The sequence below is a fragment of the Sturnira hondurensis genome, unplaced genomic scaffold (assembly GCF_014824575.4).
Source record: "Sturnira hondurensis isolate 20B ecotype Veracruz unplaced genomic scaffold, ASM1482457v3 Scaffold0014854, whole genome shotgun sequence".
NCBI classification, from domain to species: domain Eukaryota; kingdom Metazoa; phylum Chordata; class Mammalia; order Chiroptera; family Phyllostomidae; genus Sturnira; species Sturnira hondurensis.
In genome coordinates, this window is record NW_028087485.1 from 9,650,546 (window position 1) to 9,678,117 (window position 27,572).

Genomic DNA, 27,572 nt, shown 5'->3' on the forward strand with positions numbered 1-27,572 from the left:
CCCAGCAGGAGGCAGCTTCTGTCAGCGCTGCGACTGTCCTGCTGGCAGGCAGGGGTCGGGGCAGCGCTGGCCATGCCTGAGTGCAGAGCCCTGCTGCCCTGCTGTGGGTCACTCTTCTGCCCGAAATGCCATCCTGGGCTATGCGCGTGCACGTCCCCGCGGTGGGTCTCAGCTGGGATAGGGCCCCTCCTGCATCTGCAAGGGGGGCTGAGCTGGATTTGCGGAGTCCATACCTGGTGGGAGACAACTGCCAGGGTTAGTGGGTTTCTTTCCCCCTTGTCGCCCCCGCCCTAGGTTGGATAGATCCTCGGCCATGGAGGAGAGGCCCTGAGATCTAAGTAGTGCTTCTCCGGCTCCCGCTCCCCCCCCCCCACCCGCCCCAGCTGTAAGCAAGATCCACAGGGGAAGGTGGGGTGTCTAAATCACACCCCAGAACAATTGAATCTGGATCTCTAGGGGTGGGGCCCAGGCAGCTCTACTCTTTAAAGGTGACCCCAGCGGTTTTGTGGGACTGAGTCGAAGATTGCTGTGCTAGAAAGATGGGGTGTCTGAAAACAGAAAGCAGGCCGTTCTGAAATCCAAAGAGATGGGCTTGAACCTAAAACACAGAGAACTTGGTTCATCCCTTAGCAGCTCCGTGAGCCGGGACCGGCCTCTGGGCTTCTCGGGGCCCCTGAGCTGTCTTTTGGGCGATGGGATGCTAAGAAGGCTGTTGTTAGGGTAACAGGGGCCAGTGTCCGAGCCTGCACAGAACACTGGCCAAGTCACACATACAGGGAGTGTGGCTGCAGGCCAAGGGGACCACGTGGAACCTGGGAGCCCTCTAGATGTTTCTGTATCCAGACGGGTGGTGTGAAGCCCACCGCTTCCAGGAGATTGGCAGATGTGTAGAGTAGGAGAGGCTTAGTCTGAGAAGGGCACTAGGAATTCCTTTTGGTCTGGGAGGGCCTCCTGTGGGAAGTGACCCATGGGACTCTGGCTTGTGGATCCTTTGAGCTCCTTGCAGGGCATGTAATGTCTCTGGTGTTTTTTCCCCACCTCCCCCCTAGTGATGGTGGTGGTGGTGGTGATGGTAATAGTGAAGCGCAGAGAGGTTTAAGCAGCATGTTCAGTGCCACACAGCCAGTGAACTGAGATGGGCAGACAGTCTGTCCACCTTCTAGTTCGGTGCTTGCTTAACGAATGTTGCACTGGTCCCGTGGCTGAGGAGGACAGAGAACTTGCCTGCTCTTTGGGAGCCTGCCCTCCTGTTAAGTCCCACCTCTTGACCCCTCAAGCTCCGTGAAACTGCCAGAAAAGGGCCGCTGCAGGCCCCTAGAACCCTGACCATACACCCCAAGGGGTAAAGGCAGAGGGAGACTGAGTCAGTCTCCCGGTAGCCAGTGGGCAGCAGCTGGGCCAGGGCCCCCTCCAGAATGGGGTCTGGGAGAGCTGGCCTGAGGCTGCTCCGTGTGTGCCAGGCCCTGGGCTCGGTGGCAGCACCCTACTGAGCCCAAGGGGCAGGCAAGGAGCCGAACTTGAGGAAAAGTTGCAGGAGCGGGGGTGCGAGCTGGGCTGGCCTGCCGCTGGCTTTCTTCTTGGGTTTCAAGTAAACAGTCTCGGCCCTCCTCCCCCTCCCCTGCCTCCACCCCCGGCTCCTCATTCGATGGGTCTCATGTGTTTCTATTTAAGGGTTGCAAGTAAACCCCAGTGATTGGCGGCCTCAAACCTTCTTGACTTCTCGCCTGGGCCCAGGCTGCGGAGACAGTCTCTCCCGCTCTCTCCCTCTCCCTCCTGAGGGGAGGACTGCTGACTCTTTCTCTGGGTTTACGGGGCTTGGGGGAGAGGCAGGAGCCCTCCTCCTCGCCTTGCCTTTCTCTCTCTCCTCTGCTCTGGCCTCAGCCCTCATGGGCCGCCCACCCGCAGCCCTCCCCTCACACCCCTGTCGCCGAGGGGTCTGGAGAGACCACGTCCGCCCCAGGCCTCTCCCCTGCCTCCCTCGTGCTGGGCTGTGACTATCTCTTCTCAGCAGCAGGCTTTTCCTCTGAGTTTCCTCTCTCTGTCTGTCTCTCTCCTGCCCACACCCTCCCTCTGCTCCCTGGCTCCCCATGTCCCCCGGCCCCCGCGGTGCAGCGGGCCGGTGCGGGGCCTTGCTATATGGCCTGTCCCTGGGGCCCAGTGAGCCGCGAACCCTGGCTGCGGGCAGCCCCTCGGAGCGGCGCTGGCGACAGAGCAGCCTCCCCCGAGGCCGATGGACAGGGGGCGCCCCGGCCGCGGGGCCATGGCTGGCCGCTGGCTCACCGCATGCTTTCTGCCCTCGCCAGGTGCCGACACCAGTGCCGAGCCCATGATCCTGGAACAGTATGTGGTGGTGTCCAACTATAAGAAGCAGGAGAACTCAGAGCTGAGCCTCCAGGCCGGGGAGGTGGTGGATGTCATTGAGAAGAACGAAAGCGGTGAGTGTCCCGGATGGCCACTCGGGGCTCCAGCCCGGCTCCTTGGATGGACGGCTGGTTTTTGTTCCCTTCCTCCTCCCCCACCTCTGCAGCTATACGTTATTTCCATCTGGCAGGGAGAGGGCTGAGGAGGCTGAAGTTTCCCCTGTTGGTTTGGGCTGCAGGCCAGCAGTTTGCCTGGTGGTGGAAGAATGTCTCCACCGCTCGGGGTGATTAACCGGCCTGCGTTACTGCAAGGCTGGGGTGGCAGCATGGGTGTCACTGTCCAGCCCACACTCGGGGTCTCTGAGTCCTTTGAGGCCCCTGGGGAAGGCAGCTCCCAGCTCAGGGACACCCAACAGCAGCTTGCCCCATAGGGTCACATTAGCAGCCAGGGTCCAAGCAGGGCTGGGGGAAGGCAGGCTGGCTGTGACGTCACTGTGGGGTCCAGGGTCCTCAGGCCCCTGGCGTGTGGTCTGAGGAAGGGCCTGGCCTGTGGGGGTTGGCTTGTGTCTGAACAGTGAGCTGACTGCCTCCTGCTGAGCTGAAGGCTGCCAGGACCTGGGAAGAGGGCCCAGACAGGGGGGGTGAGGCCAGGTCCTGGGGCCAGGGGGGTCCTGCAGCAGCCTCCCTGTCACTGGGAGCTGAGGCTTTGTCTTGACTGAGGCCATTCAGGGGGCTGCTGGTCCCCAGGCCTTTGCCCAGCAGACTGAAGCACCTCAGTGCCCTGGGCACAGGAGTCTGTGTAGGTGGAGAGCGGAGGCCAGTATGAGGGGCAGGCCTGCGTGGCCCCCAGCAGGGCCAGGACGACTGGCCCAGGATGTTCTCCAGCAGCTTGCCCGGGGTCTGCTGGCTTGAATTGGCTCTGTTTTGGTTTCGGTTTGCTGCACGGGAAGGGGCATGCCTGGGAGCTTCTCTGGGATGGGCTTGGAGGATGGTCCTGGGGGAGGGGCCTATTCCCCTTCTTCTGTCCCACTCACTTCCCTTCCAGTATTCTGAGCTCTGAAAGGAAGGCAGACCAAGGGATGGCTGTACCCATTCTGTAGATTAACTGACACGCAGAAAAGTTGAAGGGGCTGAGTCATCTGAGGTCAAAAGCAGAACAGAACAGGAATGTTCCTGGGTCCCTGAGTCCCCTGCTTGTGGGCAGCAAGTAGCTGTGGGGATGCTAAGAAAATCCCCGAGGGCCTCCTAGGGGAGGGACACTTAGGCTGTGATGCTAACACAGACCTGACTCCTGGCTCCTCCTGGGCTTGGGGTCTTCGAAGCCCGTTCGTTCCCTTCACAGAGAGGTCGGGCTCTGCCTTTGGGCCTGGAGTCACCTCCAACAGCCACTCTCTAGTGTAAAGCCTGGGCCTCTCACCCCAGGTGCCCCCATGGGTCTCCTTTCTGCAGTTCTGCCTTCAGCCTTTGTCCCAGTACCAGTCCTCCCTCCCTTCCCCCACCCTCCACCCCAGGGAAGCTGCATTGTCATAGGGACCTGGCTCTGGAAACCCTAACCACCCGAAGGAGGGGATCTGTACTGGTGGAATTGGAGACACCAGCTGAGGAAGGAGAGATGTTTGTTTTGGAGCTTGCTCCAAAGAAAGGCAGGCCCACTTCTCCGTATAAGGTCAAGTCTGCTCAGAAGTAGAGTTCTGGCTTAGGGACCCTTCTGCCACCTCACTGCCTTGGAGCTACCAGAGGAGTAGGTACCAGCCACTAGCTGGGATGGCTCATGACCAGACCCCGAACAAAAGGAAGTCAGCCTGCTGTACGGGAGACTGCTCCCTGGTTCCCCGGGACGGGTGTGTCTTCTGCCGTCCCAGCCCACATCCAACACCCTGGGAACACAAAGAGTCCTTCTCCAGAGCAGAGAGGAAGAGGGTGGACAAAGTGGGGGTTCTGGGTTAGGCCTGGAGGAGGCATAGAGGGGCCTACTCTTCTGAAGAGTCGGGTGGCTATTTGAGGGGCTCAGTCTGCCTGACGACCTGAGCAGCCCTGTCTGGCACACCGACCCTCTCAGGGAGCTCTGTCCCTAGAAGCACGGTGCAGCCCACCACCTGCTGGCAAGTGGTTCAAGTCCCTTAAGCCCTCTGCACCTTAGTTGTCCCTTCTGAAAATTGAAGATGACCTCTCTGAGCCCTGTCCCAGGTCTGAATTCCATGGCTGGGTGTCAGGTTGGGAGAGCCTTCCAGAACGTGGCTTTTCCCCTTCTCTGGGTTTTGTACCTTTACCCTTGGTGGAGACGGCTGCTTAGCACAGATGTTTGCACAGGGACCTTGCCGTGCTATGTTTACTGTGCAAACCCACATTATCTGTTGTCCTTAAAAACCAGGAGGCCTGGACTGTACAACCGGCTTAACCAGAGAAGCTCAGTGGGTGGAAGGGAGAAGGGAAGAGGGCCAAACTACAGATCCCGGGGTGTGCGGCTTCCCAGTTCAAGGAAGCTGGACGTCTGATGGGGGGGAGGGGTGTTGTGCATCCTGCAAGCTGGCTTTGGAAGGAGTGGTGAGGGAGGCTTTCGAAGTCTGAAACAAAGACCCAATTGTGATGCCTTTGACCTTGGGACTTGGTGAGTGTGTAGAGCCATTTCCACTCAAATTGTTAGGACGGCGGTTCCAGTTTGCACCAGTCCTGCCCCCTCACACACACCCCCAGGGCCTCAGCTTGCTCACTGGGAGCTAGGACTTTGCCCGAGTCCCCTGTTTGCTGGGCTGGAAGTCCCCTGAGTAGAGTGTCCGCAGAGGGATCCAGCCACCTGCGGCTTCACCTGCTGATCAGAGCCCTCTGCCCGGTACCTTGGCCACCGAGCACTTGGGAGCCGTGGTTCTGCCAGCACTCTCTAATCTTACTGGTCTGAAGAGGGATGGGTCTGAAGGACAACTGAGAGCCGGTAAAGAGTAAAGACCAGGTTTCAGGCCACGCACTTCGCATGTACCATTTACTGCAGTTGTGGAAAGGCCCTGTGAAGTAGAAGGCACTTTAACCATTTTGTGGCTAAAGGAACAGGCTAGACGTTTAAGCCATTTCCCTACAGTCCAGTAGCTGAGATCTCTCCCCTCTGAGGAGGCCGTGCGGGGCGAGGGCGAGAGTGGGCTGATCTGGGTCGGGTCAGCCCTGAGCAGCTGATGCTGCGTGTCAGAACAAGACAAGGGCTGGCGGAGATGACCGCATGGCTCCCTGGAATGTCACTGCAGAAGGGTTCCCCTGTGTCCCTCCTTCCAGCCTGCGTGGTGCTCAGAGGTAGTGGGAAGTCACGTTGTTCACTGTTTCTCTGGATTTGAGGATAGCCTAGAGGATGAGAGGCGGAGGATGTGCACTCAGCCCTGAGAACAAGCCCATTCCAGGGGACATAGGTGGACAGAAGTCAGAGACAGTCCAAGCAAGACCTGAGTGGCTTCAGGGAAAGCATCTTTTGATCCAGCGGTGGGCCTGGGGCCCAGCCAGGAAAGGGTTCTTTTGTCCCCACTAGGGACAAATCTGGTGGGGAGATTCAGTAGGTTTGTTAGTTTCACCAGCCAGCAAGCATGTGTCTGCCTTTGCTGTCTTGTATTTGGAAATCCCTCTCCTGTTGACACAAACAGTGGGGTCAGGGATCTTTCTTTGTAGGACGTTCTTATGGCTCGAAGACCACACTGGCTTCACCTTGCAGTAGGCACAATCTGCTCTATTTTTTATTTTATTGGCTTTAGAGCGAGAGAGAGAGAGAAAGGTGGCAGGGGGAGAAACATCATCTTGTTGTTCCACTTATTACTACATTCATTGGTTAATTCTTGTATGCGCCCTGACCAGGGATTGAACCCGCAACCTTGGCCTACTGGGATGATGCTCTAACCAACTGAGCTACCCGGCCAGAGCAAGACATAATCTGGTCTAAGTTCTGGCAGAGTGGTGATGGCAAGGTCCCAGTTGCTCTGATTTCTATGTTGAGCAAAGTTGCATGCAACGTTCCAGGATTGTTTCTCTCTCAGGACTAGGGGCCAAGGAAGGATGTGCGGATATGAGTCAACAGATGCTCATTCTTTTCCTGCCTTTCCTTTTCTGAGTCTTTGCTTCTCTCCTGGCACCAGCGTAATAATGTTGGGAGCCCTTGTGCTTCCCCGGAGGCACATGGCTCTAGGAGCAAAGGCCAAAGCATGGTGCTGGCCAGCAGTTTGGGGCTCCACTGGCCCATCCAGGTTAGAAACTGTGCAGATGAGAAAACAAAGCCTTGGACAGACATTCAGTCAGACTTGCTCGCTATTAAAAAGATTATTGAGGATTATTGAAAAAATGCAAGAAAATCTCACTAAACCCAAGGGTGGGAAATCCATCCCAGCCTCACGGGGCCTGGGAACTGAGAACCAGAAAGTCCACACGGGCCAAAGCAGCTTCTCTTGCCTCTGTCTCTCTCAGGTACCGCGTGGGTTTACAACCTAACTTTGGATTTTGTCTAGCTGCAGATCAGCCTTGCTTCTCTTCCTGTTCACTCGGAACAGTGGCCTGGTCTGCTGCTTCGGGTTTGTCAGAACTAGACTCTGCGTAACTTCTCAGTGGAGGTAACCAACTGACAATGACCTCTGGTTCTCTGAGTTCAAAACTTGATGTTTGAATTCTACTGGTTCCTGGCCAGCCAGTGAATTGGCAGACCTTAGATCTGGTGTCCAGCCGTGGCTTAGGCAGCTGTGTCCAGGAGAAGTGCCATGGGGTATAAACGTGGCTTCCTAGCCAACTTCTTCAGCAGCAGCTGTTGGAAAGCAGGTTTTGAAGAAAGGAGATACAGAGGGAGTGAGGTACCCCAAACCTGTTAGCTGCGACTGTTTTGCTTACTTTGCTGTGGTGTACATAGTGGAGAGAACCAAGAATCAGGAGTCTGAAAACTAGGTTTATATGCTGTAAGTTGGAATCACTTAATTTCTGTTTCCTTAGAAGTATAAGGGGGCAGTGATACATACTATGTGCCCTTTAAAATATACATACATATAACCATTCATTATTTGACATCTGTCTATATCACTGAGACAAGCTGATAAAGTTTCAGCTGTATGTCCAAAGGATTATTTTGTGATGTCAAAAGGTAGTGCATTCTTCAGCTACGTATTTTATGTGTTGGAATCTTCTTAACATTGAGGACACGTCTCTTCTGTGACTTAGATATTTACTTTCATGAACAGTGTTAGAACTGGTTCTACATGGGCTCTTTGGAAGGGAGAAGTATGCTACACACAGCATTCATTTCCCAGTTCTCAAACACCTCCTCTATCAGGCTTTATGTGGACTGGGTGCACCCGCATCAGCCCCCTCCTCGTGTGGGACTGAAACTCTGGTTGTGAGCGTTCTGGGCACTGAAGGGCTGGACTGTGAGGGGAGACTGGGGTGGTCCTGTGCAGTCCCTGTTGTCTCAAGTGGCCTCCTGTGTGTCTGCTGTGCTTTTGCCTAGTTTATGTGCTCACCGAGGAGCCACCTGCTTGCTAATTCAGACCACCCAGGACCCCCCGAAAGAGATGTCCCAGTAAAGACAGGATAGGCTATTTCTGGAAAGGTGGTTTTATTGCAATCTGCATTGCAGAGAAGTGAACTAACACTCCAGACTCCGCATCAGCCGTTGAAGACTTTGGTTCTGATGAGCCGGCCCTTTCCGATGTGGGAAGACTGGCCCCCACGAGGTCCTGTTCAGCCATCAGAAGGCCTTGGTGTCAGAAGGCCTCTCTGACAACATCTAAGTGGGGCACACGTGTGTTCCTGCTGTATCAGCCTAGTGAGCAATTCCAAAGTCCATTCTGGCCCAAGAGAGTCTTTGCTGTGCACTTGTTGTCCACTTCACAGAGCCGGCTGGAAGGGAGAGGGCCACAGAGCACAGAGCCAGGAGCAGAAGCAGGTGTCGTTGGAGAGGGCTACGTGCAGGAGTTGGAGGCATCGAGCTGGGACCTGGAGAGAGGAGGGTTAGGGTGGCAGAGAGGGGAGGGAATTTGGTGGGTGGAGGGCTGGGTAGAGGGCTGGGCCTGCTGGGGCTGAGACAGCAAGGCAGGTATATGGTTGCCTCAAGCAGTGTGTGCTGATGGAGACAGTGGGGGCTGGGCAGATGTGGGTGGAGCTATGGAAGGCAGGGCGACAGGACCTCAGAATAGTGGCACTTTGAAGCAGGGATCCTGGCTGGGGGAGGAAGGTGGCAGGGGAGATGTGTCCGGGGACCAAAAATCTCTCTTTCCTTCAGCCGGATCTTCATGGGCTGTTGTTAGGGGGTGTTCAAGGGCTTGTCGGCACTGAGCACTGCCAGCCACCTGCCTGAAGCCAGCTGCCAGGTGGCGTGGTGGGGCAGTGGGCTCCAGGCATGCCCTCTGCCTTGTCTCCACCTGCCCAGTTTAAGCAAGTGGAGTGAGTGGTCAGTCACTCTGACTTCATATTGGCTTTGGGGACCAGTCCTGTCCCAAACTCCTCCAAGGCCATTTTCCTTGGCCAGTTATTTCTGAGGGGGGGAAAAAAACCGGCACAGTGGTGACTTTGGAAATCTAGCGGAAGTGCCAGAGGGCTCATCCTAGCCTCGGCCCCAGGGCAACACCTAGCCGCCTTCCCTTTTGGGGGGCAGACACGTCTTCACTGAGTCTGTTCACGAGCACCCCCCAAGTGGCGCTTTCCTGGGTCAGAACGCCAGGAGACCGGTTGGACCACACCATGCTCAGACCCCAGCAAGGCCAGTCTCCAGGTGATCCGTTGTCGCTAAATCCAGTGCGGTAGTTGACTACGTGCCAGGCCAGGGCCTGGAATTGCTGGAGACCTTTGAACAAAACCCCACCCTCTCTGGGCTCCCATGTAGGGACAGCCAGTCACGAGGGAACTGGGAAAGTAATGGTAGATTTTGAGAATGCAATGCAGGAGACAAACAGAGTGCTGACAGCAAACACGCAGGGGGGCAGGGGTGGATGGAGTGTGGCTGGGACAGGCCTCTCTGAAGAGGTGCCAGGAAAGCTGAGTTGCATGGAGTCTGGTGGACGGAGGGAGAACTGGGGGCAGCGGGTCTGGGGGACAGAGAGGGTGAGTGAGGGCAGAGCAGGAGGAGAGGCCAGGTGGTACCAGGCCAAGGCACGTTGTTCGAGGTATAAGGGCCACTACCCTCCCCTAGGGGTCTTACAGTAGAGCCGACAGATGCCCACACCCCCTCCCCAGATACAACTACAACTTAGCCCCGGCGCCTAGACAGCGGGCAACACAGGAGACCTTCTGCCTGTCCCCAGCACACATACAGTGCTTTTGTCCCCAGTAGAAGTGACAGGTCTCACCAGAAGGTTTCCTCCACTCTCACATAACAGGCTTCCACCCTGGAGTCAGCACTTTCTGGGGAGCACGATTCATCAGGATTGGGGAATTCAGGCGGAAAAGTTGCCCCTCGTTCTGTCCCCCGGTTATCCCGCGGCCATGCGGTGTTACACCCCTCAGCAATGGAGTGTTGAGTTTTCTGTAGCGGTGGGAGTGGGGTTGCCCAGGGTCATCGCCCTCGCCTCTCTCAGCATCTTCTCAGAGCCATAACCTCACCCTCCTCATTCCCAGTGGGGACCTGCGTTCCCTGTCCCCACAGCAGGGGACCGGTCAGGCTGAGGCAGTTCACCCGATTGCCCCAGAGAATCGGGAGCCAGGATCCCCATCTTGGGAGCTAAGCTCTGGAATCCCAGTAAATGGAGGGGAGCTCTGGCTCTTGTGACCCTCAAGTTCATTTCTGTGTATGTTTGAAGCATGCTATATGAAATTATTGGGGTTTTTTGTTTCACTGAATTGCCTCAGCCCCAGCTTCTACATTTCCCTTCTTAGGCACCTCTCAGGCTCATGCAAAAATGCATTTGCCTCCCCTAAGCTTTTATTGGACTGGATTATGGGGAAGTGGCCCAGGCACCACGGGAGGCGAGAGAGGGCCAAACTCAGGGAAAGAGCCTGCCAAGGACTGGCCGTGAAGAGAGCGAACCACAAGGCGGCTTGAGACCGGGGCTGTGATAGCAAATCCCTCTCTCCTGTTACATCTGGCCCATCGGCATTGCCACAGTCTGCTTGTGGATCGCCATGTCCCAGGCCCTTGTGTTTTAAGGAGCATTCTAAGCCCAGCGGCCCAGTCTGCTTGTCTGTTTCCTTAGACTCCTGCTGGCGGGGCATCGGAGAGGTCGAGGCCACCTGGGGAGTGCCTGCTCCTGCCAGGCAGTAAGGGATTTGAGACTGTTTTCAAGTCAACCTCTTTCCAAATCAGAATGTTTTGTTTTACAAGATATGAAGCTGTGGTTTATAAAGCATGTTGTAAGAGGAAGAGAAGACGTTAGCATTCGGTCTTTCTGAGGCAGTAGTGGAAGACCAGGGCAGTTAAGCAACTTGCCTCAAGTTGCACAGCTGGGAGGCAGGGCGTGGGCTTCCAACACATGCTGTTTATCCAGAGTTTGGAAATCTCGATGGGTGGAAATCTCTTCCTTGTGGATTTGACTCCTTTGGAAAGCCAAGTCCAAGAGTGTTCTGCTGCACTGGTTCCCCAGGGGAATAGAGGCCAATCCCGCCAAAACCCTGGCTGAGGAAGGAGAAAGGCTGAGGGGAGGGTGCTGACTCGGTTTCCTGCAGAAAAGTTCCAGCACTCAACCCTGCCAGGTTCATGGGTTAGGCCCAGATCTAATAGATTGGCCGGGGCACTTTTGGTCTTCCCAGAGATCTGCCTGCCAGCGCCCTGGCAGGCGGGACTGGGGGTGTGAGGACAGAGCCTGGGCTGTGCCTGGGCAGTGGCGGTCAGGTCCCCCAGCTCACTCTGTCTTCCCCTTTGTCCAAATAATCTGACTTGACCCACCCCCACTCCCAACCCCAGAGGGCCCAAGGAGGAGCTGCCACCCTGCTCCCTCCCCCTCCGCTGTCACAGCCTGTCTGAGTGAGGTGCTACACACAGGGCTTCTGTAGGGTGCGGCTTGCTCATACAGTCGACAATCACGGAGCACCTACTGTGTGCCCTGCAGGGTGCCCAGCACTGGGGTGCAGTAGTGGACAAAAAACAGCTGTCGCTGCCTTCCCATCACTGGGGTGATGGCACTCCAGCGCTCTCTCCTACCTGCAGGGTAAAGGCCCAGACGCAGCTAGTCAGTCATTTTTGCAGTGCGCCTGCCACGAGGCAGAAAGCACGATGTTGCTGGGGTGGGTGGGTGGCCAGAGAAGTCTTCTGGAAAGGGTGGGCCTTGCACAAGGAGGAGCTGAAGGAGGAAACTGCCCTAAGAGGAGCAAACTGGGATGACTTGTGCAGAGGTGTGGAGGGTGGCGTGGACAAGCATGATCTGGCCACAGTGCCTGGGGCTGCCTGAGCGAAGACATTCGCTGGCACTGAACAGGCTGGAGGGACAGGCCCAATGGCTCAGAGGGCCTCAAATGTCAGGTGAAGGAGAGTCCCCTGTCCTTCTTTACCAAGCTAGGGAGATGAAGCCTCACGCCTGCTCAGCGCTGGGGCCGACTGACTGAGGCCCAGCCCCCGCCCAGGTGAGGTGGGGAGGTGAGCAGGCTCCTCAGCTCCCCAACCCAGGCCCCTCGGCCTGGCGCAGAAGCTGAAGCCGAGAGACAGGCAGCACAGAGGCGGGCCCCAGACTTGGAGGCGCTTCCTGCGTATTGTTCAAACAGACCCCTTTTTTATACGTGGTGGCTTCCCCCCGTAAGGTCATCTTCAGAGTCTCCAACCTGAGAAAGCAGACTTCTCTGTTCAGAGCCACCAGCTCTTGGGCCAGGGTGGGGCTGGCCCACAGGTGGCTGGATTGGCTGTGCTGTGGGGCTACCCCCAGACCAGAGGCTCTGCCTCCCGGCCCCTTTTGTTCGTCCCTTCCCCCAGGAAGGTGGTGAGGTCACTGTTGAGGTTGGCCAGACCTTCAGTCCTGATGTTTCTGGGCACTCTGTCTTTCTCATTTGTTGTCTGTACTTCTTTTTTCCTGAAGGAGAATTTTATTACTTTTATGTACAGAAACCTCCGCAGTGTACACTCAGCCCAGCTTGGTGGCCAGTTCCTTAGCCTTGGCCTTTTCCAGCTCAGCAGTGTGAGCCACTGACTTTGGACCCAGGACGTCGCCTCCTCATTGGCGGGGGAATCTCATCATATCTGCCATTGTAATCGGTCCAGAGAGCTTCCACCAGCCTAGCCAGAGCCCCTTTGTCTTCCAAGTTAACCTGCGTGAAGGTGATGGTGGTGCAGGTCTCCGTGTGGACTAGACGCCCCAGCCTGGCCTTCCCCTGGGTGATGCAGTAGGGAACCCCGTTTTCCTGTGCGGGCAGGAAGACGACCGGCTCGATGGGATCCACACTGTGCGCAGTCACCCCCAGCTGGGCCTTCTTGTTCTCCACCAGGTGGTGACCCCTTCAACCCCTGCTTGAAAGACAGGTGGCTTCTTGGTGGGGACATGCTCTTTGCCGGCAGCCTTTTTCTCGGCCTGGACCAGCAATCTCTGCTCCTTCTCTTGCTTTGTCTCTGGCCGGTCCATGTGGGCCAGCTGTGCAGCCATTTGGCAGTCCCAGGCCTGGGGGAACCAGGCAGGAGGCACCTTCAGACATTTATAGAGAATAGCCCTTAGCTGCTGTGGCTGAGTATAGCAGGGTCATTTGACAAAGCAGGTGAGGTCCCTTTTGGGCTAGATGTCCTGTCCCATGCCAGAATTCTTGGCCCTTTTCTCAAACAGGGGGTTCACCACCTTCTTGGCCTCCTGCTTCTTCACTATAGCACGGGCTGGCGCTACCTTCTTCCCCTTAGCCTTCTTTCCTTCCGCATCTTGGGCAGCTAGAGGAGAGAAGACTGTACTTCTAATGGGCACCTTCTCGAGGCTACAGCCTTCTTCCCACTCATTGTGGCCCCCCCCTCATCTTTTGATGGTGACAGAATTTGGAGCTCCTGCCATCAGGATGCACCCACGGTAAGACTTGGGGTCTCTGGTCCTGCACCGGGGCCTGCAGGGCCCACAGGCTTCTCCCAGGCCTGGCAAGAGACTTCCCTCCGCTCTGGGAAGCTTTGTGCCAGTTTCAGCCACTCACTTCTGGCTCAAGGCATTGGGTCGAGGGATTGCCACCTGGCACAGGGCTCAGGGTATCATCTCAACAGCAGAGTGACAGTGTGCCTTCGTGGAAGGAATGCCAGGATTTTAAGAGGATCTAGGTCAATCAAGGTTCTAGGCTCAGCCACCCACTAACCAGGTGACCTTAGGAAAGCCGCTTTACCTCTCTGAGCATCGGCTCTCCTCACCTGTGAAACGGAGGCGTGAGTAGCGGTGAAGACAGGGGCCAGGGCTGCTTTCCAGATACCGAGCTCCCCTGTGCCTCTTGCTTTTGGCCAGGTAAGAAGCAGGCCTTTCATCATTGTGGTTCTGGGGCTCCTAAGATCCCCTCTCACCTCTGGTGCTCTAAGAAAAAGCCACTTTCAGCTCAGAGGGAGCAGGCAAGGGGAGTGTGACCATGTTGGCAAGCCTGCAGCCGGCTCTCCTGAGCAGCCAAATGGGTCACTGGCTGCAAACATCCCTGGGTTTGTAATGATGATCACAGGGCTCGTGGGCTCCTGGACACCTTTGGAATGAGTTTTGTGAGGCCAAATGCTTTGCAGATTAAATTTCCGGAGAAAGAGCAGCTGAGAAATAGTCTTGAGCTTTGCTAAGCCACTTTTGGGCTATGGCAGCAAAAGGGGTGTGTGTGTGTGGTGTGTGTGTGTGTGTTCGTTCACCCCTAATAAAAGGGAGGGGAGTAGGCAAAAGAGGAAGATAGTCCAATCCCCAGCCTTCCTTTCTCCTTCAATTTGCATCAGCCAATGGGACTACTCGTGCTGCTGTGTTGTCCAGGATGGTGCTGGTAACAGAAGGAATATGATTAGTGTTCTGGAATTTCATGGTAGGGGTTGGGGATGGCTGGTTCCCCCCTTTTTAAAATAAAGTCATGTTTTGAAGAGTTGCCCTGGAAAACTGCTGAGAACAGAGAGGCTGACGGACGTCTTTGGTCATGTCAGACGAGGACAAGACTATCCAAGTGAGCAAGGGTGTCTCTCCCTGTTAGCGGCGCTGCGGGGTTCCAGGGATACCCTGCCAGAAAGCAAGCAAGGGGCCGTAATCACAAACAGGCCGAGATCAGTTTCAACCAGAAGTATTACTTTAGCCTCTTGGCTCTGCTGAGGAAGAATGCAGTTTCCCTTGCCCCTCCTCCTCTGTCCTTCTCAAGTTCAATAAGATCTGTGAAAGCAATAGATCTGGGCTTAAAGAGAGGCCAAAACTCAAGCCAGCAAGGGGTCTCAAAGGCCCAGAATGGGAGCGTTCCATCACCCTCCACTGGGATTGTTGGGGGTGGGGTGTTGCCTGGCCTTTTTGCTGTCCGCATTCTTCCTCAGGGTAAACGGAGAAGCCAGTTTTCCTAGAATCTTTCATGTCTGCCGGGGGCCTCCTCACCTCCATCTTGCCCACCAACCAAGTGTCCTCCGGACCCTTCTGCATATTTGAGCTGGCAGTTTTGTGTGTGTGTGTTTGCCGTGTACTTAGAACTGGGGGCGGGGGGTGGGAATGGGGGGAGAGGTCAAGCAGGGATATAGTGAAACTGGCTCAGCACATCGGAACAGCCTGACCGCCCTTGAAAATGAAAAATTCATGGATCTCTCACCTCTCTTTGCCCCACACAGCCCTGGGAGATCAGCTTCTCACCCCTGTCCTCCACCTCAACCCGCACCCCCAGGCGGGCATCAGATCAACTCCTTCATGCTTGGGCATGAGTAGCACTGCTCCCCAGAGTACTGACACTGTGAGGGTGCACTTTCCCCGGCATTGGCAATGGGAGCAGGACCAGGGCTGGCGAATGCCTAGCTCTCCTTGCCAACAAAGCAGGGATTTTTAACTGTTCCTTGGAGGAGGAGAAGGACGTTGGCCTCATCGCCAGGGCTTTGCATGGGGAGAGTGGATGTCCAGAGCTCATGCCCCAGTGCCTGCCTGATGAGTGTTTAACCCTATCTTCCGCTTCTGAGCCCAGCCCTGTGCCCCGGCCTCACTACACAGCCAGATACGAGTTCACCCATCTCTTTGGACTGAAAGATCTTCCACGTTTGATGGGGCCGGAGTGACTTATCAGCATTGATGGGGCAGCTGGGAGGAGGATTCTGGACCCCAAGGGCCTTGCCTGCCTCCCACATCCCCATCTCTCAGTCCCTGTGGGGCCAACTCACCACCTCAGGGCCCAGGGAGGAGAAACTTCATTCTAGAAGTGATTTCAGGGTTGGGTGCCCTGGATGGAGTCAGAGCCGGATGGAACTCTGATGCAGAGACCAGCGCAGTGGGGGTGGAGGCGCAGCTAATGGACAGACCAGAGCTGGGGAGCTAATGGCAGTAGTGCTCACTTCTTGGGGAGCAGAGTTATGGCCTGTCTGGAGCACAGCTGGGGTGACACGCGCCAGTCATGGCCCACCTCGACTCCCAGACATCTGCTGTCTTACTCTCTTCAGGCCTCCCCACCTTAGAACCACTTCTAGAATGGAGCATCTCCTCCCAAGGGCTGAGCCATGGTGGGGTGATCCCATGGAGGGCTGGCGGAGGGCATTGGAGGGCAGGAAGATCAGTGACTTCCCGGCTTTCTACCCTGTCTCTCTGCCCTCAGCTACCAGGATCTTCCTGCTAATCATAGTGGGTGTTGATCAAAGGCTAGGCCTTGTTTGGAGTGGAGAAAACCAAGCCAAGCACACAGGTGCACGTGTACTCAGGAGCTGGAGATCAGGCATTTATTCAGTCCGCACCTTTTATCTCTTGCTGTGTGCCAGGACCGGGACACAGAGCCAGAAAGGGAAGACTTGAACTCCATGTTACGGAGCTGACAGCCTCATGGGGAAGTAGGCAGCTACCTGTTTCTGACCTGACGGCGGCTGATGATGTGTTTTGAGTCAGACCCTTGTGTTTGGTGACTCTCTGCAGACTCCTTTTCTTTGGGTCTTGGGAATGCTAAGCACCAGAGATTGATGGGGTAGAGATAGAAAGAGGTCCATCCTGATTGGTGTTCATGAGTGTCAGTCACACTGCCTGACCAATTACTGTAACTGGTGAGTCTAGAATCAGGCCTCTGGATCTGGTCTGAGTGTGGCCTTTTCTCCATGGACTGGGATGGGATCTGTACTAGGTCAGCAGGTGGGAACTAGGGAGACAAGATGTGTCTGGAGGCAGGAGACACAGATGGGAAAACAGGGCAGGAAAAGCTCAGAGAGAGAACCTGTGCCTAAATTGCCACAACCCAGTGGGGGCTTCAGGATGGTTATTTCAGGGCCAGGGTAGTCAGGTCAGGGCTCAAGTTAGGCCCATTTGCTATCAGACAGCAAGCCACACCCCCTTTTCCCTGTAATCACCACCACTGCCCTATAAAGCACAAGCTGTGTGGCGTCCATTTTACAGATGAGAAAGCTGAGGCCCGGAGTGCCCCTCCTTGCAGGCTCTGCTGCTCCTGGACCATCTTCCACAGGTCCCTAGGCCCTGAGTGGGGCGCCGTGGTGAGGGACCTGTTTTGGGGGTAGTTTTGGTGGGTACTCTCCCCACCCACCCTGTGGGGCTTGGGGCTTTCCATGGTCCAGAGCTCCAAGCTGCACCCACCAAAAGGAGGGCTTTGTGTTTCCTGTCAGAGGAGCCAGGGCACCTGGCCCCTGTGGATGCCCAGGGCTGGTAAGGCTGCATTGAATGAGCTTGGGGAGGGGCCGCCCGTCCCTCTGCATTCCTCCAGGAGCCCCACCTAGGGCTTGGCTTGTCCCTGGGGCTTGCCGTGGGGGACCTCCCTGAGCTTCGGCTTTCCATTCCTATGAGGGGAGAGGCCCACATGAAGATGGCCTGGTCAGGTGTAGGAGCAGACTGAGAGAGCTGGCCAATGGGAGTGTCAGCTTCCTGGGTGATCTCCTGCAAGTTACGCAATAAGCAGCAAAGTTACGCAATAAGCAGCAAAACTGCCCAGGCCTCCGGTGCCTGTGCGCAAATCCCTGTAGGTGAGCTGTGAGTCAGAGGTGCCTCCTGCATCTGTGGATCTGGAGGAGGGAACCCTGCCCAAGGGCTGAGGAGCTGCCCTGGATTCTGGCAGGCGAGTGCCCAGGGCCAGAGTGGCGGGAGTCGGAGGCAGTGCCCAGCACTGACCCCACACTGACCCCTGGAACTGAACTCAAGATACTGAGGCAGGAGAGACTGTGGAGTGGTTGGGGAAGCCAGGGTAGGAGGAGGAAGGCTTGTGCCCTTCTATCTGTGCGTTTCACTTTCAACAACTGCTCGCTGAGCCTCTTCTTTATTGGGCACACTGAGGGAGGAGGCTGGACAGGATGCCAAAGTGAGCAAGACTTGGCCTTTGCCCTTAGGGAACTCCTGATCAAGTGGGGGCAACAACTAAGCCAAACCTGAGGTCAGGGTGCTGGGGAAGCACAGGGCAAGAGAGCAGAATCCCAGCTGTAGGAAGTCACAGGAACTTTGCAAAGCTGGTGGCTTTGAAAGATGAGGCCGGGGCACCTTGATGGACCTGAAAGTCTATCATACTTGGGAGCTTCTGAGCCCTGCTCATGTGGGCAAGAAGCAAGATGAAGGGCATCCCCGGACCTCAGACCCCACAAAAAGCTGTGTTCAAATCCCACTCTGCCACCAAGTAGCCAGGATGTGGCCATTTTGTTCCTCAGTTTCCATATGTGTCCAATGGGGATAATATTTTGAAACCCAGGTGGCTGTTGGGAAAGTTAACTGAGAGTTGTTGAGTGGCACACCCATTTTCTTTTCATTACAACACAGGATGGGCTGCCGTCCAGGCTGGGCAGCAGGTTGCACGCAGGGGAAGTTAGGAGTCCATCAGGTTTCTGAAATTGCTCAGAACAATAGTCCGTCCAGCTCCATCTACCCATAACCCAGAGACTCTTCAAAGCATTTTCCCCATCTCCTATCTTAGAGTAATTCTACAGGGACAAGGAGGGCAGGTGGCTTTGTTTCCACTTTTTTCAGAAGAAACTGAGTTCCAGAAGGGTAGGTGGTGTGCACAAGACCTCAAAGCTTGGTAGTGACAAGCTTGGATTTGCACTCTGGGGCTGCATGCATAGCGTTAACCCAAGGCTCCTTCTGCAAGATCAGTGTTTCCCGTCGAGTGGGTCATGCAAATGTGTGGTGGGCACAGCATTAAATGGCCTTGAATCCCATCATGAGAGGGTTATTTCCTTTTAATTCTCTTTCACTCCAGGCTGGGTCATGAAGAAAGTCTCCGCTTGGGGCTTTTGTGTTATTAACACTTGCTGATATTTTTTGTTTGTTTGACCTAGAAAAAATCTGGCCCCAGCCATGGTGTCTTGCTAGAATTTTGCCTTACTGTCATGTCAGAAGTGCATAGCATTGTTTCAGCTTGTGTATTTTTTTAGTTACCTTCTATTTATGCCAAGTAGATACTAGTTTTCTATTTAGTGTAGCAAAGGAAAATGTCTTTTTGAAATACTAAGGTGTTTAACATTTTTTAAAAAATAAAAAATTAGGCCCTGGCCGGTGTGGCTCAGTGGATTTAGTGCCAGCCTGTGAACCAAAGGATTGCTGATTCAATTCCCAGTCAGGGCACATGCCTGGGTTGCAAGCCAGGTCCCCAGTAGGGGGCGTACAAGAGGCAACCACACATTGATGTTTCTCTCCCTCGCTTTCTCCCTCCCTTCCCCTCTGTCTAAAAATAAGTAAACAAAATCTTTAAATAAAAATAAAAGCACTAGTGCAGGTTCTAGTTAGGTAGCCCGGTTGGATATCTGGTACTCTATAATGCCTTAGGTTTGGGAAACACAGTTACAGGACGTTCCAGGTGACCCTGCTCCCGCAGCCTCCTAGGGTGACGCCAGTGGCTCCCAAATTCCAAGTGGGAAAGGAGCCTGGAAAAGCATCAGCAGCCGTGGTGGCTGCTCCCCACACCGCCTGGAAGAATCCACGTTGTCAGAGGGCCGTTGACGTCAGGCGGTGCCGGATTTTGCAAGGCCTCTATTTAAAATTCCCCACGAATTAAACAAGGAGGGTTTGGAGGGAGGAATGCCCTGGACAAATTGTGGGGTGGGTTTGTTTTGTTTATGGAGATGGTTTTTAGAGTTGAAATTGCCCCCGTTTTAGTTTTGCCCCAATTGAAGAGGGGCTGAACTCAGCTGACGGGAGGGGACAGTTGTCTGCCTAAGGCTTCCTGTTGCAACCAACTTGATTCTGGGGCCAAGAAGTCTCTGTTTTTAGCAAAGAAAGAAACAGGGAAAAATACAGCAAACCCATACACATATACCTCTGAGGCCCTGGATGGAGTAAGCTAGTTAAAAGAGAAAGGTGAACGCTGTATATTTCAAATGGCTGGCCACATCTGTGGAGGGGCCCCTCCACTCTCTCCTCCAGGCTGGACGTGTGAGGCACCGGATGCAATGCTGGGCGCTTCCCTCTTTGATTTCTCATCTGGTCATCGTGTGCCAATCCGTGCTGTCATCTCACTAACGAGGACATTTCAGCCTGTTTCTTTAACCACCTTGAACAGCCAGGTATCCCTCTATTCTGAGGCCGGTTTCCTAGAAATGTAGCCCGTGCTGCAACACCAGGGTACACGGGTGACTTTGAACGGCCCAGAGAAGCCGTGTTAAATACCTGTGCAACACTCAGCGAACAGAGTTCGTCCCGTTATCATTCTCTTCCTGGCCTTCCGATTTATGCGTCTGATGGTCAGCTATCTCTGACCCCTCTCTTGGGAACCTCCCTTCGCTGCAAAGACGGAGCTGCCCACGGGCACGGCTCTCCCGTTTCCCAGCTCGAATGGACTCCATTGCTTCGTTCTCTATAATTTTATGGTTGGGGCCGGTGGTCCTGGCTGTTTATTCATGGTGGCAATCTGGAGTTTCCTAAACAAATTATTTTCTTGTAGTTAAGAAAAAAAGCAGATTGCTTCAAATATGTATTTACTATGTGAACCACAGCGTACATAGTTGAAGGATATGGCAAAAGTCGTGCGTGGTGTGGAAATAGCTGAGGTTTGAGAAATGCTGATCCAAAGTCACTCTCTCCTGGCAAAGCTCTTGGGGAACAAACCGTGCCAGAAAACCATCAGCCTGGGTGCCACTGCCTCACCGGCCCAGAGAGGGTGAGGGAGAGGCAGCCTGGAGAGGAGCCCCAAAACCACCTGCCAGCCCCCTGCCCTTGGAGGGGTGGGCAAGTGGGGAGAATTGGGTCTGCTTTGGGATGGAGGAGAAGCGGGTGAAGGAACTGGTGTCCCAACCCCTCTGTCAGATGGAAATTTGGGGACCTAATAGAATGAGTGGGCGGTGTCGGTCTCTTTCGGCAGAGGTACAGGCAGCTGGAGTCATTTTTCAGGGAAGCGGTATGGATGCGGTTCTGGGAGACAGACCTGGGCTCCACACCTGAGTTGGACCTGGGCTCTAGACCTGGGCTCCAGATAAGGAGTCGGACCCAGGCTGCCCCTTCTTAGCCAGGTACCTTGGGTGAGTCACCCAGTGCAGGTGTTTCCTGAAGCAGCCTCAACTTCATAGACTTGGGGACTACTTACTGGGATTTCAGTCCCCCAAACTCCAGGAACTCTCTCATCCTTGCTGCCAGGTAGGGTGATCCATCCACCCGATTGCCCGGGACATGCCCAGGTGGTACCTGGTGTTTCGGCAACCCCCATTCGTTCCAGAAAGTGTGGACAATAAATCATGAGATCTCTGTGCTAAGCCATGTCCTTTCCTCTCCCATTCACTACTTTTCGTGCTTGGATCTGACCTGTTGTTACCGTCTGTTCAGACCTTCTCTTTTGGCCCCTGGTCCTGGCACCGCCTTTGCTAAATGAGCTGGTGTCTCCCCATGACACCGCTGTCCACATCCTGGGACTGATAAGAACCCCACCAGGCCGGTTCCGGGTAGAAGCCCTGCTCTAGGTTGTAACCAGTGAGCCGCCCCGCCCTCTGTGGGTGTGGTCAGCCGTGGGCACATCCCAGACCACCAGCATTTGCTCCTTACCAGCCTCCAGCGTGGCCTGGCTCCTTCCTTCCTGTAGAGTCTTTCTGTCCAGCAAGGCCACGCTGACTAACCGCCTTCCAGGCTCTCCCATCTTCCCTAGGGAACCCGTGTGTCACGTGATTCAGACCAGCACTGAGGTTGCCAGTCTCTACTCTGGACTCCACCTTCTTTGAAAGCTGGAACCTCTGCCCATGCTGAGTCCTCTGGCCTTGCTCCTGTCCATGCCTCCTGGTCCAGCAGGCCGTTGTCAGGTGCTCTCCAGACCTTTTCACATGGTCTGCCGGCCTCTTGAGAGCCTGTGAGGGGCCCATCGGTGCTCCCTCCGCCTCTGCCCTGGGTCTCTTGGTCATTGCCCTCCCAGCAGGCACGTTCCAGCCTGATCACCCCCTTCTGGGAGCGAGCCTCCAGCCCCGAACGGGAGTCCAGCAGACCCCTTCCCCTGGAGTCGGCCTCATAGCACAGCCCTTGAGGTGTTTGCCAACCTACCTCTTCCTTTTGCCCAGAACACCAGGGAAAATGCCCTTTTGTTACCCTGGGCATTTCTTCAGGGGTCCGTTTTATGGGGCTTTGACCTTCCTGATGTGCTTCTTGGAGGCTCACCCCTCCTTGTCTCTGTTCTTTCACAAGCCCCATCACCTGCCCCCCGTCAACCCCGTCCATCTTCCCACCCCTCACCCTATGTAGCCACGTCTCCCCCACCATCTGCATCTTTTACAGTCGTGTTTGAAATACCATTTCGAATCTTCTCTCCCTCCTGAGCCACCTTCTGTTAAGGAATCTGTGGCCACAGGCTCATGCCCCTGTGCTCTGCTCTCTAGTGGGGTAGGCGGAGAATAGTGACATTGAAGGTGAGTGCCCCGCTCGCTTCCATCTGGAAATATCCCCACCATGAAGCATCATGAGCATTACTGGGTTGAGCCACATGTGCTCCCACCACTCTGTCCTGGCCCTCCCGCCAGATTGTCCTCCCCTCCCCTCCCCTCTCCTCTAGGTTTGACCTGAGAGTCAGTGCAGGTCTCTTGTCCTCTGAGAATTCTTCCCTGACCTGACCACTCAGGTTCATCTTCCACCTCGGCAGTTCCTTCAGCAAACGTTGCATCCACAACCCGTGTCCGAGGCCCGGGGGTGTCAGGGTCACCTTACCCTGCACTTCTGGGCAGGCCTCGTGCCATCCTGTATTCTCGACTGCATCCTGACCCTGATGCCCACCTGTGGTGGGCACAGAACCAGACCCACATTTTGCCGTAGAGACCTGCCAAGGCCAAGGCCAAATGACAGTGACATCAAGAGGCTCTGTCTCCCTGAGACTCCAGGCACCTAAGACCTACTTGTCCAGCCCTGGCACCAGTCACTGAGCGGCACCAGGGTGTTTGCTCCTGCTCTAAAATAACTGGTGCGCGCCCAAACTTGAATAACAGCTCGTCAGTGCTCCTCGCTAGGTGCCGGGCACTAGTATGAACACTTTTCCTGGATTAACTCATCTACCCACATAATGCTCCGTGAGGTAGTTACTACTCTATGTCCACTTTATAGGTGAGGAGATTAAGGCTGTTGCCCAAATTCATGCATCTAATAAGTACCAGAGCTGGGATTTAAACCCAGGCTTCCTGGCTCTAGGGCCCTTGCTTAAAACCACAATTCTCTTCAACCTGTTGTTTTATCCCATGCCCCTTCTCCTGGGTGCCCCACCCACGGCCTCAGCCTGCTCAGGCCCAGCACTGGGCTTCTGGGCCTGTCCAGTGCGGTGGGCAGGCCGGGGCAGGGGAGGGGGAGGGGTGGCAGCAGCCCAGTTCTTGCTGTCTTCTTGCCACGGACTCCACAGAGCCTTCCAAACTGTGACGTAGCAGCCTGTGCTAATGGTCTTGGAATCCAGGCCTCAGGCGCCCAGGGGAGGTGCTGGGGCCCTGGTGGCCTGGGAGCCCCATCTGGGGGAAGGGGAGGCCATGAGTGACAGAGAGCAGGGCAGGTGCCAGAGGTAGGACCAGAAGAACGCGTCAGGCAGGAAGGTCGGGGACTGTGGGGGGGATCAGGAGAGGTGGGGGCGCCTCTCACCCACTCCTGTTTGCTTTGGACCATGGAGGCCACGTGCTGTGAGCTGGAGTGTGTCTTGGCAAGAAGCTCAGTGACAGAGCCTCCTGACCAGGGGAGGCCTGGCCGAGGGTGGGCCGCCTTTCGTTGTTCTTAAAGGCACAGCGTGCCACGGGCCACCCGCAGTTCCAGTGTCGCTGAGCCCTCTCAGGTGGAAGCCTTGAATCTGCCCCAAGGTCATGGGAACAGGGTCAGGCTGGGTCCAGGGCAAAAGCAGTCCCTTAGGGCCCAGCCTTGGGCCAGGTACATGGTGTGGCCAGCTGGGCAGCACTGATGACATGTACCTGGCCAGGCCCCCTTCCGCCCCCTTCCTCTTCTCAGCATCTCCCCTCCTCTGCACTCTGGTGCTCACAAATTCTCACCCCATCCTCTCCTCCAGACCACTCCGAGGAAAGAATGTGGGGATGGCTGGACGTATCACGTCCCAAGGGGCCAAAGCCTGAGCCAAGGCAAGGCAAACCTCATGCAGGGAGGCAGGTGTTGGAGGCCTGGGACTATGCCTCTACTTGCCCCAGCTCCATCTCTTCTCCCCAAAACCCCCTGCCTGCCCCGCCCCCGCCACTGGAGGAAAGCCAAGCTTTCCTCAGAGGCCTGGTTGCTCAGTAGTTCTCCACGGAGAACGTGGAGGGGGTCCTGGAGGGAGAGAAAAGGCGAGGCAGGGATGTCACCTAGAAGCTGCTGAGTTCTCCCAAACTCCAGACTTGGGCTCTCATCCTGCTCGATACCCTCTGGGTTGGCGCCCAGGGCTGTGGGTAGAAGCCGGCTCCCCTCTCGGGGACGATGGGGACGGGGCGCCTGAGTCCTGACTGTGACCTCTGTGGTGTCCCGTTGCCTGGCATATACCATGGGCTCAGTGAATACTTGGTTATTGAGAACACCATAGTCCCTGATGCCAGGCGACTCTGTAGGCAGATCATCCTGTCCTCGTATGACAGGTATCACAGAGGCTCGAGGAGGGCCAGTGACTGTCCCAGGCCACCCAGCTAGTATAAGCTAAAGCCAGGATAAAACTGAGGTCTCTCTTTGGAGGATGGGCTAAGAAGCGCCCTGTGAGCTGAATCCTGGGGTGAGCAGGATCAGGAGGGTACAGAAAGTCAGGGAAGGCTTCATGGAGGACAGCACCTCAAAGGACAAAGTAGGGGGCAGGATTTCGGAGGGATGGGGAGCAGGGTCCTCCGCCCCCACCAGCTTCTTTGCCCTAGGCTGAGCTGTGACCTCAGAAGACTTTATTCACGTCGTAATTGTGTGCAGCTGGCCTCCTCTGGCCCTAATGAGCTCATTATCCTCTCTCATTAAGGAGGCCATTGTGGCCTGGTCACCCTGGGGACAGCAACGGCCTGGGAGTGCCCATCACTTCCTGCTACCCTCGGCCAGGCTCAGCCAGGTCATTCATCCTCTTTCTCCTTCCTCTTCCCTCTTTCCTCTTCTCTCTCTCTCAATTTCTACCCATCCCATCCTTCCACCGGTGTCCGCAGTGGGCAGCCCTGACTCGGAAGCCCTAGAGAGAGTTAGTCTGAGAGGGCTTTGATGTTGGCCAAGCAACTGGAGGTTGTGCTCAGCCTGGACAGAGAGGGTCTGGCTTCCAGGCCTGAGCTTTTTTCTCTGGGGGCCTGAGGGATGCTCTTCCCTACCTGGGGTGGGGGTGCTGGCCGGGCCACCCCAGCCTTGCCTTCTCTTTCCTTGGTGCCTGGGCTGTTGTGAAGTGGGCGCTTCTGGAGGCCCAGCAAGCAGAGCTGGCTGCTGTGACAGATGACGCTGCTGCTCTTTCCGGGCCTCTCTCTGCCTCCTGGAAGGGGCTGGGCCATGGCCCGTCAGCCAGCCTGGCTGAATGACATTCTCCTTCTGGCACTGCAGAGGCATGGCCCTCACAGGAGGAGAGGCCAGAGGAGGCAGCTTTCAGTGGGTTGGCCAGTTTGGGATTCTCTCTGATGACTTCCCCGATCTAGGACTTAACCCCCCAAACCAGGCCCAGACCCCACAACGTAGGTTTCTCCTGCTTGTCCAGCGGCGTAGGCCCCTCTCCCTGGGTTCCCTTACTACCATTTCTGGGTCAAAGGAATAGACAAGGTAGCCCCTCTCCTGTCCTCTCAGGGGTGAGGGGTGGGCGCGGACATCTCAGCATATGGGCAGCCCAGGTGGGAAGACCTGCTTGACTCTGGCTGCCAGGCCAGGCTGTAGGGTTGTGCTGAGTGATCTCCCAGCACGCTCAGCCACTTGAGGCTTCCCCACCATCCCACTCTACCAAATCCCTCCCCCCCAGAAAAAGAGTATGCTCCCCTTTCACCTAGAAAGCAGAGTGACTTTTCAGGAAAAGGCCAGCCAGGTCTGGCCACCAGTCCGGAAGCAACCACCTCTTTCTGGACACAGGAGTGGCCCCTCATCAGTGCATAGCTAATTCCTTTAGTAGCCTCACTGAACTGCCTTTCGCAAGAACAGAGACCAGCAGGCCAGAAGAGGAAGGCTCACAGAGGCCCTCTTGGTGTCTGGACCCATCCTCCTGGGGACGTGAAAGGGGTGGCTCGGGATGGTCTCTGGGCACCTACAACCCACCTGGGTCATTCATCCTCTTAGCCCCACCTGGCCCCCACCTCCTGGGACTTCAGTCCTTCATTCAGCAAAGCACACAGCTTTCCCGCAATGGGCATCTGCTGCCTGCCAGACCGCATGGGCTCGCTGTTCTTTATCTCACCCAATGCTCATACCAGCCTGCAACATAGAGAGCAGTCTCCCCATCTTAGGGATTAAAAAACAAACACCAAGGGTCAGAAAGGTTCGGTCACTTTCCAGGGGCCACAGAGCACGGAAGTAGCATGGATGGGGTTCAGGCTCAGGGCTTTGGCTCCGGAACTTAGGCTCTGGGCCTTCTCAGTCTCCTTGTCTGCCAGGCTGCTTTCTGCAGGCTCACGTCTGCCCTAGAGAAAGAGTTGGCGTGGATGGTACTTACCGTCTCCAGAGGACTAGCTCCCAGAGGGCGCAAGCAGCTGTGTGTCATGGGGCTGACTGTCTGGACCCTGTTGGATTTGGTGGAGGGCACCTCAGAAGGGCTTCCTGTAGAAGGTTAGGACAGGAGTGGGGGGCTGCAGGACCTCTGCCTGGGGGAGCTGTCTGAGCAGAAGGACAGGAGCCAGGCTGAGGATGGCTCTGGNGTCTGCCCTAGAGAAAGAGTTGGCGTGGATGGTACTTACCGTCTCCAGAGGACTAGCTCCCAGAGGGCGCAAGCAGCTGTGTGTCATGGGGCTGACTGTCTGGACCTTGTTGGATTTGGTGGAGGGCACCTCAGAAGGGCTTCCTGTAGAAGGTTAGGACAGGAGTGGAGGGCTGCAGGACCTCTGCCTGGGGGAGCTGTCTGAGCAGAAGGACAGGAGCCAGGCTGAGGATGGCTCTGGGACACCTTGGGCCCCATTTCCCAGCATGCTTTGCAGCCACGTATCAGCTGAGGAAAGAGCAAGCCGTGCTGCAAAAGCAGCGACTTCCACGCTCCTGGAGCCCCTGAAGGCAGCCCCACACCCCAGAGGTTAGATGGACTGCAGGGGCACGCGCACACCGAGGCCAGCTCACGGATCCGCACTGAGGACTCCTGACACCGGCCTCAGGCACAGACACCAGCTGGCCACCCCTGGGTGCTGACTCTTAGTCCAGGAGAATACCAGCCACCACCACACTGATAGTAGTGCGAGGTTTTTGAGCTCCTACTCTGTGCTAGGCCGCAAGCGAAGCTACTTGTATCTTCTTTATTTACTTCCACACTCCAGCTTCATTAATTACTCCCTTACCAGACAGGGGAGACTGAGGCTCAGAGAAGTTTAGTAATTTGTCCATAATCACACAGCTAGGAAGTAGCAAGCCAGGGCCTGAATTTGAATTGTTCTCCCCACAGATTCCTAACTTTTTCCCTCCACCCCCAGAGGACCCTCACCCATATATATACACACGCACACACTGAGATTCACACAGCCCTGCATCTCTGCTCACGGCACACACACACACACACATAGCACGTGCCCAGCGCCATGGACGTGTCCACTCACAGACAGGCACACATAAAAAGTATCAACATTCCGGGACACGCGTTCTCAAGAAATCACGTTACCCTCGTGCACGTAGCAGATACGTACACTGTCCACTTCTATGCTGGTTAAGACTCTGGGCCCTTCAGCTGGAC

General features: G+C 55.8%; 1 protein-coding gene and 1 pseudogene across 5 annotated transcripts in view; one reads left to right on the forward strand and one right to left on the reverse strand.

Moving 5' to 3' along the window:
* SH3PXD2A (SH3 and PX domains 2A) overlaps positions 1–27,572 on the forward strand; it is a 225,695-nt gene that overhangs the window by 166,343 nt on the left and 31,780 nt on the right. For all 5 annotated transcript variants that reach the window (XM_037064009.1, XM_037064010.1, XM_037064012.1 and 2 more), the window contains one exon: positions 2,304–2,435. In XM_037064009.1, the coding sequence (XP_036919904.1) occupies positions 2,304–2,435 (132 nt within the window). The remainder of the gene's footprint in view (positions 1–2,303; positions 2,436–27,572) is intronic.
* LOC118999374 (60S ribosomal protein L7a-like) lies at positions 12,269–14,976 on the reverse strand (annotated as a pseudogene).